At 32.1% G+C, this 11,970-nt stretch overlaps 2 protein-coding genes across 3 annotated transcripts; one reads left to right on the forward strand and one right to left on the reverse strand.

Annotated features, from left to right (window-relative positions):
* Window positions 1–361: 361 nt before the first annotated feature.
* On the reverse strand, window positions 362–11,908 carry LOC116343554 (acetylcholine receptor subunit alpha-like). Of its 2 annotated transcripts, none has more exons than XM_031771682.1 (19): window positions 11,681–11,908; window positions 10,046–10,099; window positions 8,669–8,877; window positions 8,531–8,605; window positions 8,431–8,441; window positions 8,242–8,278; window positions 8,147–8,165; window positions 7,815–7,894; window positions 7,565–7,609; window positions 7,396–7,443; window positions 7,160–7,227; window positions 4,102–4,270; window positions 3,574–3,710; window positions 2,432–2,452; window positions 2,221–2,346; window positions 1,821–1,970; window positions 947–1,490; window positions 663–764; window positions 362–596 (listed from the first exon to the last, which is right to left on the reverse strand). In XM_031771682.1, exons 1-19 carry the CDS (start codon window positions 11,688–11,690, stop codon window positions 498–500), a joined length of 2,004 nt encoding a protein of 667 aa, XP_031627542.1. In that variant the 5' UTR covers window positions 11,691–11,908; the 3' UTR covers window positions 362–497. The 2 variants fall into 2 exon arrangements, with proteins under 2 accessions (XP_031627542.1, XP_031627541.1); XM_031771681.1 differs by lacking the exon at window positions 11,681–11,908 and adding an exon at window positions 10,349–10,483.
* LOC116343557 lies at window positions 5,187–6,470 on the forward strand. The gene is made up of 3 exons (XM_031771686.1): window positions 5,187–5,237; window positions 5,316–5,574; window positions 5,659–6,470. Exons 2-3 carry the CDS (start codon window positions 5,326–5,328, stop codon window positions 6,157–6,159), a joined length of 750 nt encoding a protein of 249 aa, XP_031627546.1. The 5' UTR covers window positions 5,187–5,237; window positions 5,316–5,325; the 3' UTR covers window positions 6,160–6,470.
* Window positions 11,909–11,970: the final 62 nt, after the last annotated feature.

Here is an 11,970-nt window from a genome sequence, read left to right on the forward strand (position 1 = left end):
AAAACATAAGAGAGAGTAGAATAGATCTTGGTTGAAAAAATGAGATAAATCAATAAAACAGAAAAAGACATTCGTTATTGCTGTTTTCTTCAACATTTTTTGCTTCAACAAAATAGTAATGATAATAACTAACTGAACACAATTGCTGAGAAAATACTAGTAATTTGGCGAATTTCTGACCGGCAGAATAAAAACCTGTGGCCTTTGGCACACATTTTTGGATGATTTAGTAGAATTAAATACACGTTTTCTTTTGAATATTATCCAGAAATAAATTCAGTCTAAAACTAAATTGTTTCTGAGAATAAAAATGAGGCCGTGACTTCTATAAAACAAAAAAAAGTAATGATCAATAAATAAATAGTTCTATAAATCATCTAAATTCTATTTTCTTTTTCATAAAAATACTAAAATCTATTTCGAATTGAACAAAAATTGGTATTATAGCATTCGATGTTAGATATGGGTCCTAAATATTAGGAATGCTACGAAAGGAATTATAAGATTGGCTGTATGACATGTGGCTTCACCGTAGCTGATGCGATTTCCGACATTTTTATGTCAATCGGAACACGTGTGTCATAGAGTGTTGGTGCCTGCAAAATAATCATAACGGTGCAATGTAATTGAACGAAAATCCAGTTAAATTGAAGAGTGCATACCTGTAAAATGATGCCACACGTTCCTACAATTACAGCAATTGAAAATAACCACAAAAATAAACGATCCAATACCATTGCCACATATTTCCAATCCTCTTTCACCTGTTAAAATTGTTTATTATATTAAGAGGATTATTGTTTTCTAAAGGGGCATTTTGTTAAACATTTTTTTTAGCGAAAGCAATGATACAAAAAAAAAACAAGAGAGAAGAAAGAAGTCATTTCGTAAAACCATTGCGAAAAACAAAAACGTCAAGCAAATGTGTTAAATAATAAATGTTTACCTTAGTGCTTTCCTCTTCCTTTCTGGTATGGTCTGCAATATAGTTGACACCATCCATGGCTTTATGTAGTTCGGGGCATGCTTGCCATCGATGACGCAGTCCGCATCGATCATCGTTTGTTTGTTCCTGTTGACTGAATGAGCGATGTATGGATTTAAAATTTGAATGAGATGCTGAACTGCTTGTTCCAAATACACCATCGGTATTATACGCTGTATTTATGCCATTTATGCTCCCACTCGTGTTGCCACCATATGATTTACTTTTCTGATTCGAATTTGCGTTCGATGATAAGTTGTCATTTAGTGCATTAAATTGATGATTAACCTGACGTCTCGGTGTCAATATTTTATCATGCTCCATTATTGGTGTTGTTAATATCGGCGAATTTGTACTTGTTTCTTTACAGTATGTTAATGGTATGTCGTCCATTAGATCTAATGTATGTAATCTATGTACGGGTGATATTGTATTTGTTGCTTGATTCTTGGGACTTCCACCATGCAATTTACACGATACATTCATATTAAATGATTCCATATTCCTATATTATAATTTCATAATTTAAATGAGATCAAGCCCGTTTTAATTAATTTCAAGAAAATTTTCATTGAATGAATGAATTTGAAAAAAAAAAAAACAGCTTAAACATGTGCGAAGTGAAAATCATTTAAATGCCTACACCTGCACATCATGTAAAACGTCCAGAATTTATGCGATGCTTGAATTTGAAGGATTTTACATTCACACGTCCATACACGTTTGCGTGCGTGTTAGAATTTCGAATATATTTGAAATTGCAAATACCGTTTCGATTTAAGCTGTTTATGTGTGCATGTGCAAAATTATATAGTTATTTAAAGAAGAAAAATACCTTTCGCACACGTTCATTATGTGATGATCAAGCAATAAGCTTGAATCGAAGTTTGATAGAGCAATTTCTGGAGGCAACGGTGGAATTTGATCCCTTAACTCTAAACCATTACACGTTCGCATCATAAATCTTCGAGATGCTTCACTGAAGCTAGTAGATATTCAATCATGTTTTCCATCATATCGATTTTATGCACATTTAATACGAATTGTCCATCATTCAGAATTTATAAAGATTCCAAGTAGTTTTTTTTTTCGTTCATTGTATTTGCGCAAGAGAATGACAAAATAAATGCAACAAAAAAATGTCTTGAGTTATATGAGACCTATGATTTTGCTATGTGTTTTGCGTTAACATAAATCTATGAAAAATGTTAAAAAAGAAATAATTTAGTACATACCCCAAACCATTATATGGATAAATCGGGCGACGCATTACTAATAATTTCGGGAGATGATTTATAAACACTGCTCGAACCCATGGCGACATCGTATGCGTTTGCGGTGATCGAAAGTGAACGTTAAGACTTGAAACGAGACCAGTATATATACATATATTAAGATACACTTACACTCAAAGATAAAACATAAACATGAGATTTATATACTTACACCAAGACAGTAACACATATACTGAACGGTTGACGAAGATGCATGGATAAGAAATTGGAAAATAGAAAGAAATTATTGTATTGCATGTAATCTGTCATGTTATCGCTGGAGATTTCAAGAGCTACAAATTTAAAGTATTATCTTTATTTAAGCTGTGAACTTAAGCTTTTGCAGCTTATCATACCATTAGAAGATAACAGATTATGGTTAAAAGAAAATTATGAAAATGTATGCGTTACAGAGTAAACATAAAATGTGTTCATTTCAAACATCAATTTAAAGAAAAATATCGCAAAAAATACAAAAATATTCTATGCTCATCAGTGGTTGTTGTTCGCTTGAAGTTTCTTCGTAATCGAAATTGTATTTAATAATAGATTTTCAGAAACGAATTTTTTGAGCTGTATTTTTTAAATATATGAACTTATTGAAATGTAACACCGCCATAGAAAAAGTGCTGACTGTCAGTATATTTTGTATTGCGATTTTACATTTCAATAAGTTGTGAATAGAAGTCTCGCTTTCATTCTCGGGCAATCATATAAAAATAACATTTTAATAGATGGAATTATTCGGAACATCTTCAAAGAATGAACCAAATTCTTATGCTGACGCAGTAATGTCAAATCCCAAACGTTACAAATACGCAATTGAATTTTCCAGACAAAACCCACGAAGTAAATGATTTCGGCGTTTACAGCTCATAAATGAAGCTTTGTAGGCTGATACCATCCTGCTGGTCCTGTGGTACCATCTTTCAGACAAGGATCAGACCAACCTACAAAGCTCCAGTGATGAGATGTAAACACCGAAATAACCTGGGATACATGTGGGTACTAAGCTGACTCAAAATAAATATGAAAAACATTGTTATTAAACACCCCTACAACATCCAAATGATTTTGCTAAAATTAATGTATTTACATTTTTCGAAAAAGGCAGTAGCGTACAAAATCCACGAGGATAGAAATCATATACCCGCGATAAACAGAAAATATAACCAACAACAACAAAAACAATATCTTTTTCAATTGACTAATACTTGAAAATATCCAAATTTATTTGTTATCAAAATTATTCGTAGCAACCATAAAATCTCCATTATCATATCTTCTAAAATACAAAAAAACGCGTTCACATACCTCACTGTATCAAGAATCATTGTGAATAATACGAATTTTCCGAGAAGTGGTACGACTAATGATGTCGGCGGAATGATTTCCGCCAGCAGCAAGAAGAACACAGTAAGCGATAGCAAAATGGATATACTTAATGACACCTGCAATCAAGAAAGAGAGCTCAATCAACTGAAACGCCGATGTAAATCGAAATCATAAGTTCAATATTAAGATAAAAATTATGTTTTCACATCAACCAACGCATCAAATCACTATAAAACGAACTCTTTTTTGCTGTTCACATTTTGCCAACAATTTGTTGTGAACGAAGTCTTAATGTCGTGTGAAAGGACTATTCTACAAAGGGGAAAAATCCCTGGAAAATCAAAACTCGTATTTCCAATTTTCATCGCGTGCAAACCATTCGCCACAAATATAAAATGTGATTGTAAAAAACTTACAACTGTTCATGTTGCAAATAAATCCGATCTTTTATATCTTAATTTTGTAGCATTAAATTTCAGGTGTGAACGCATAAATAATGTTGCTTACCTTTTCACCACTGTCACTTGGCAAATAAAATACTAGTATTGTTAAAAAACTTATTCCCATGCACGGTATGATTAAATTAACGGTGTAAAATAATGTTTTACGACGCATTGTAATGTTGAAAGTTATATCCAGATATGGTTCATCGCAGCATGTGTAGAACTTTTCATTTCTAAAAAGAGAACAAATAATATGTTTAGCATTATTTTCTTATTTAAATTCCGTTCGAATGTGACATTCATTCAACAAAAAAAAAAAAACACAATCGCATCAAAAAAATTCATTAATATCATGAATTAATAGAATAACCGTTGTCAAGTTTACAAAGCAAGGTCGTAATAACAATTCGATCAATTATTGATATCAAACATGAATTTTCGTGTGAAATGTTAGGCCTTAAATGTGTGACATCATATAATAATAAACGAATCAATACATTACGCAATCAACTATTTATAGTGTGTGAGCCACAAATTAATTTGCATTTTGCGTTTAGTGTTTTCTTCAAAACAAAAGTAGGTGAAATGTTTGTATACGAATTCAAATCTATTGTGTATTAAAATCAATGATATAAGTTAAAAAAAAAAGCAACTGTTTTGTTTGGTATAACGTTGTGCATTGAATACTGAATAATAATGATGATCCAAATTGTAACACTTTACATGGATCATCTCAATCACGTTTGCCTCTATAAATTTTAATTCATGACTCGAACCTCAGACTTTTGTATGGTAATATCCACTTTTGCTATCGTTTAAATTTGATTATTCCACGAACACCGACCATCAAGGCTTGAAAGTACAGCGAACGCAATGATTTTTAATGTGTTATGTCCTACGCACATAGAAGATTACTTGTGTACATGCCGCTGTATTCCAAATAAATTTCTAATTAAAAAAAGTGGACAGTTCTTCCAAAAATGTCGTCCTTACTTCTGAATCACGGACCGTGAATCATGGTGGCTTCAGCCAATCAAGATTACAACTCATTTGATAGCAAAGAAGTGTACTACAGAAAAAAATGCATTTGTCAATAAACCGGTAATGGCTTACAATGAATACTAATAAGAGATTCAAATGACACATATATAAATAGAGTTGCTCGCGATTTTGATAAATCATTTGTGAATTGAACATTGTGTAAGTCGGTTGGTTTTCGATTTAATTATTCGTTCAATAGTGCTGTGATTATTTTGTGTGTTTTTTTTCTTATTTTAGATACGCTAAAATGATTAAAATCGTGCTTTTTGTCTGGAGTGTTGGTTTTTGCGTGTGTGATCAGCCATCATGGAATGTCGGCTATAGATATAGTGTGCCGTTAGGAGAATATGGTGCACCGCCACTACCAACACCATCGGTTCAGGTTTCAAAGGAAAATGTTCAATTTGTCGAACAGACAGTGGAAATCAATACGCCAAGTAATCGTTATCAACCGTCACAGTCATCTCAATTTAAACCATCAAATTCACCCTCGGTTGTAAGTAGTAATTTTTTGCCAATTGACATCAATACTGATTAAATAGTAATGATTTTTAATGATGTTTTTTTCAAATTCAATAAGGCATTTTTACCAAAACCAGACCCGCCGAAACCATTCCGTAGTTCAATCCAAACCAATGCCAAATTCTCGAAGCCACGACAATCTGGACTTATCCAGCAACAAAGAGCACCTCTTGTGGCACAACTATCCAAACAAATACTTTCGACTGAATATGGTGCACCTCCGGCAAACTCATATCCCTATCCACCATCGATTTCCGCTCCCTCTCCACCAGTTCACGAAGTGGTAGATGATACACCTCTACTAATTGAAGATGATGAAGAAAACGACACAACCGATCCCACCGTTATTGCTGTTGCTAATGCAAGTGGACGTTATTATATCCTCGGAAAGGACAATACACTTCAACGCGTCGTTTATAAGACTACACGTACTGAAGATGATAACGTTCATAATGGATTCACAGCTCATTTGGAATATTCACCGGTGGAACCAATTCGGGATCCAGTTTACGGCTATGACGAACAAGGTCATTTAGTACGAATTTATAATAAAAAGTAAATTGATTGTTTTTTTTTTTTCGTTTCTCTCAACATTAAGTCGTACATATTGCAAGCGTGTGTGTCCAAAACAAAACAGATAGTTTTGCGAATGTGTCACATACATATTTTTATATGTGCAAATGTATAGGTTTATGTAGAAGATTTAATGTTTGTGCACTTCAAAAGTGTTCCATAAATGCGAACCATTTTGGAATGCAAAGTAAGTACATTTCTGCATAACTTCATTTAATGTGGAAAATTGTAATAATTTATTATGTGTCCAGTGATTGGCAAGAGTGACAAAATAAAAAAAAGACTATATAAATATAACGTTTGTTTGTTTTTTTTTTCTTCTGCGAACATCCAGATTTCCTTTTTTTATGTGAGTGGGTATATCATACATAATATATAAATGAACTTATATTTCAATTGCATTTTACTTTGTTGACCTGATAACAGTTTTATTTTTATGTGTCTGTAAAATGCAAAGAAATGACCTTATTCGTGACATGATTTCAAGTGTGAACTAAAAATCGATATTTTCCATTAGATGGTGTCTAGTGCACTGTGTACAACTTTTTATTCATTAAACTTTCTCTCTACAATTCAATGCACATGTTTACATTTCTACATGGGAAATCCTGTCCAATTCAGTCAAATTAGCATAAACAATGTGATACATTGGAAGCGGAGTTTTCTTAAGCCAGATAACTTTTCAAGCATTTCACATGGGATATTGAAAGTTTTGCGTAAATAAGATTATGTATCGGTTACAATTCACGTCCGACCGGCAGCTGAATAGTTTCCGGAACACCAACTTTTTAAATTTAAACATGTCTTATATTTGAAATTACCATCGTGTCAAAATCGAAGACCCTTTTTTATGTTAACGTTTATTTCACATTTTGTTTGCCTTTACTCTAGATTTCAACGAACCATCCAGATTCATCATTGAATTATTGAACATAATTTAAATCTGCTTAATACGTAGGAGTTAAAGTTATGGTCGTAACACTCACCTAACGGCGGGTACCTCCAAAATGTCCCACTCAACAGATTGATAAAATTCTGTTAAATCGACGCCAACCTAAAGTAGAAAAAATGCTGTGGTAAGAACATTTTCAAACCAGTTTTTTCGTCAATTTGTTTTTTGTACGTAGTTCAGATGTGTGTTCAGACGTTACCGCCCCAAGCAATCTTTTCCACATCATTATTTTCTGTAAATCTTTCACATTTTTGTTTATTGAGCACTTACCTCAACTACATTTGTCCCATTGAGTTCATCGTTATGTCTGAGATCGACCTATAAAATTAACGACTCAATCATTAAACTAGTTTTTGGCACCTTTTTTTTTTGTATTTTGAAAAAGCTTGCGAATTATAAAATTGCCTGAGCTGAGTAAAAAAAATATATGAAACATTACTTGGAATCCATCATACGTCCAAGATCCAAACTTCATCACACATGTCTGCATGAAAAAAAAGTGATTTTGAAATGGTTATGTTCTGAATCTGTTGAATGTTTTCAGACTTGTGCGTAGGCCATTTGCTCATTGGATATTTGCTCGCCGCAGTTGTCTTGGAAGACAATAGGTGACTGAATCACAATAACCTTTGTAAGGCTTACGCACAGATTTGACTACTTCCATTGAATACTACAAAAAAAATACATACCTGTTCATCAAACGGAAAATACTCGACGTCAATTTCACACGAACTTTTATAAATGGCTGGTGGCCTCCACTCGACGCGACCTATTCATTGAAAATAGCATCATTTGAATCGTTGCGGCGAAAGAGTAGCTCTTATTTTTCTCCAAATAATACTGCAACATAAAGTTTTTTATGAATAGTTTATTTGTTGTATTACAACAAATAAACCGTGTGAAAAAAACTTCATGTTGCAGTATTATTTGGAGAAAAATAAGAGCTACTGTTTCGCCGCAACGATTCATTTCATGTCCGAATATCACAAAGAATGATACACGATTTAAAAAAAATGCATACCTGTATAGTTTAGAGTGGCCTTTGTGGAAAAATTAAAAATTAATATAAAGGAAGTATTAGGTTATAGCAACAAATAGTTAACAAGTGTTGAGTACCTTAGTTGCGAGTGTCACTTCAAAATTTCCATCGGCACTTTATGAATATTTAAAACAATAGTGTCAGAATGTGATATATAAATGGCAGTCATTGAATTCATAAGTATCATTCATGCGAATAAATGTGCATACTTTGGAATTTTAAATATATATTTAAAAAAAAAACGGGAATGTGGCTTGAATACTTACTTGTTGTATAGCTAGTTGAGAATCAGACAGGAAGTACATAGAGTGTTAGTCAGTTCAACGATATAATAAATATTAAAATAGATGGTAGTTTTGTATTTACCACAATATCTGGACGCCAAATGTGATCGCTTGGAACGTGTAGCATTTCAACGCCACCATATTCTCTCGGTTCCCACTTCGAACAAAAAAAGGATCTCTTACAAATGTTGTTTCTCAAAATGATATCGTTGCCTCTTACCTTCAATTTATAATCATACCATGACTGTTCGACCCAGAGATTTGTTGTCATAATTTGGTTCTTTAAATTAACATCAATAAGTTGACTAAGTTTTAATTTTATTCGAACTGTAAGCGCATCTGACACATTGACAACTGGGCGGACCAATTTGTTATAATTGCTAAGTAAATCATCGTAAAGACGTTTGGCATCCGGATTGCATCCACTGACTGAATCGCAGATAAAAGATATAAAAGATAACGAAATTTTACCAAAAGACGAATTTAATATTGGTTTCCGGTTTTGCATGCAACAACTTTTGCGTATTGAAACCGACTTGGTTATTGCATTATAACATGAAAACAACATTTCCAACTTAACAAAATCATGCTGTGAGATAAATTCAAATTTTGGGTGCTCTTTCAAATGCATGCATTCAGAACAAATTTTACCAATGGGAAACAGTTGTTTTTTTCGTTGCCTGAATCCATTTAAATTTACATGTTACCAACGAATAGTCGAATTCAATTTTTGTCCATAAGCAATGTAGATTCAGTTTTCGATGAGTCGCAGAATAGAGTTTGTTTATGGCAAATGCCGTTCAAGAAAGGGTGGTAATATTGACTCGTGTATTTGAATGATTAGACTGGCAGTATATTTAAATTTTTATACGCTGAATATGTCGTTTTTTATATCTATTACTCAAAGAATCTTGCTCTCACTTATGGACTTTTCGGAACAATTGTCTAGAGTAAATGAATCTGTTGGTCTAAAAAGATAATTTTACAATCATATAAGAGCGTCTTTTCTTATCTCAAAGTCTAACCTAAACGAAAATGAATCTTTTTGGTTTAAATGTCATTGTTTAGTTTGAAATTTTCCAAATATTGATATCAATCTGCAAAAATATGTCTGATTTTCTGTTGAAATTTTATAATCATTTTTATCTTCAAACATTATCATCGTCGCTTTCATTGGTCGACTGTGACCAAACGCATTTAATTAGTCTTATCTTATAGTTCAGTTTGAAGTTACTTCAGTATTTGATGCGAAAACCTTGTCGCTCCGTAATAAATTGAATTTAATTGAAAAATCTTACATTTGAGATGAAAACTCAATAAAAAGTGCAAGTTAAGTTAAATACAACAATTTTACTATCGAAAATAGTCTATTGTCTGATACTGTTTCTTTAAATTGAATTCGACAAAACGTGCTCTTGTTCGTCACTCAAAAGTCTGACTACCATATTCTGGTATACATCTCATCGGTAGTAAAAAAAATGCTCGAATATATGTATCAATCACACTACATAGCTCTAAAGAGAATTTAAAAGCTAGCCATGTTTTCCAATCAACGTTGGGTTTTTTTTCAATTTGACATAATTTTACATGTATTTACCTGTTATCGAAATTGCCAGTAGGAAAAATCTCGGAAACCACTTCATCTCATTTCCTGAATATCGGAGCACAAATGAAATGTTTTTGTGTAGTACACCTTATTGTTGAACACACACACACACACTTTAAAAATATTTTCTCTGACTAATTTTGAAAGCACTATCGTTTAATCCCAGTAAAAAAGGTTCACAATTTTAAATCCTTGCATATTAAATCCACCTTTTTGATAAAAATGGCAGTTGACATAATAAAAAAAGCAAACATAACATTTGAATTAAAATAAATAACTAATTTGTACAGTTACTTGTTAAATACTCTCTTGGCGAACCCAAATAAAACATTGATTAATGTGTTGGATAAAAGGTGCATTATTATCAATTATATACAACGCATATAATTTATTTATATTTCACATTGCTTTCATTTATTTTTGTGAATCCTGAAAAGAGAAACAAAATAAATTGCTTTTTTTTAGATATTGTTCGCAAGATTTTACCGAGATGAAAACTGTCAAAATCTTCTTTAGAATGAAAATTGTGTTGGTTTCCAATTGTTTTGCCGTAAATTGTGTTTTTTGTTTTTGGCGCAATATTTCACCACAAATCAAAGCTAATTTGCATTTGTCTAAGAATTTCTGATTAAGAAAGAAATGTCAACGCATTGTGGCGCAACCGCACTTAAAGTAGCACTTTTTTTTACAATCTATTTAATTATTAATTGAAATAATAATGTGAATTTTGTTTAAACTGTAATAAAAGCGAGAGCATTATGTATTTTAAAATAATGGCCTCATTTGATGCATTTGAATGAAGCGTGTGCAGATTTGGAAAGATCCGCAGTATAACAATGCGTCCTAGCTAAGAAATACTTTTTCTTTTCTATGGCCTTGCTCTTGTTTTCTTTTATGTATAACACATTGCAATAAAAATTAGTAAAAAAAGAGAGCACAAGCCCTGATTTTAGTTTTCTTTTATTACACAGAGTGTTAGGAAACTTCAAACATTTTGTGGACACGATATGGATGGTATATAAGGAATATTTCTTATGACTTTTTCGAACAGTTATGTGTTATTTATCACAAGGTACTCAATTGAACATATCTGAACCCACTTTCATCTCTTGGACATATTTGTTTTTTTTTTTGTTACTTTCACCATGGATGTTCGTGATTTGCTATTGATTATGAGTTTGGATCGTATTTTTCCTTACTCATCATCTCATTTACTACTTTTTATTGCACTGATTTTGTCTTGACATTTCAATGCTACAATTTCATTTGTTATATAAAAAAGTATAAAGATTTCAAGTATTGTAAACTATTTTGATGTTGCATATCTGAGCATCTTTCGAGAATTTTAAGATGTCTTTCAAATATAAAAGGTTTCGATGGAAAAAAAAGTTTTGAAGATTTCACTTGTAATGACACTTTGTGTTTTGTGAATGTATAGCTTTTTTTGATAAATAAATAACTATGTGATGGAAGTTTTTTTGGGTGATAATAAGCTTCATGGTATAAATATGGAAAAATCAGTCATCAGCCACCAACAATTATCGAAGAATATATTTCATTGTTATCAAATAACAATCGCACCATTTGACAAATGAATAGATATTTGCATGTCAGACATGTAGTTACCATCATTCATAGAATACGTTTTAATTTTTTATACGACTAAATTCATTTCGAACAATGTTTGCATATGTAATAAACTTTATTTTATAATCAACAATAAATCTCGGCGTTGAGCTTATTTTGGCTTCTTTGTTTATTTTAAGAATCTTCACTTTATTCGTCTATGGTTAAATCGTCTAATAAAGTTATTAGACTCGCATGCTCGTTTATTTCAAGATCAAACCACTCGCTTGCACGCCTCACTTGTAACTGAATCTGAATATCTCCATGGATGGAGCGATGCATCCTTTTTA

This window comes from Contarinia nasturtii, unplaced genomic scaffold (genome assembly GCF_009176525.2).
Source record: "Contarinia nasturtii isolate CC-2019 unplaced genomic scaffold, AAFC_CNas_1.1 Cnas_scaffold_1037, whole genome shotgun sequence".
In the NCBI taxonomy this organism is placed as follows: domain Eukaryota; kingdom Metazoa; phylum Arthropoda; class Insecta; order Diptera; family Cecidomyiidae; genus Contarinia; species Contarinia nasturtii.

Excerpts from the sequence above, each read along its gene's own strand:
- LOC116343557 (XM_031771686.1), top strand. The coding sequence starts at position 5,326 with ATGATTAAAATCGTGCTTTTTGTCTGGAGTGTTGGTTTTTGCGTGTGT. Across the intron at positions 5,575-5,658 it reads CATCAAATTCACCCTCGGTT|GCATTTTTACCAAAACCAGA; the intron begins GTAAGTAGTAAT and ends AAATTCAATAAG.
- LOC116343554 (XM_031771681.1), bottom strand. The coding sequence starts at position 10,385 with ATGTTTTATTTGGGTTCGCCAAGAGAGTATTTAACAA. Across the intron at positions 8,878-10,045 it reads ACTGGCAATTTCGATAACAG|TCAGTGGATGCAATCCGGAT; the intron begins GTAAATACATGT and ends TCTGCGATTCAG. Across the intron at positions 3,711-4,101 it reads CAAGTGACAGTGGTGAAAAG|GTGTCATTAAGTATATCCAT; the intron begins GTAAGCAACATT and ends TCTTGATTGCAG.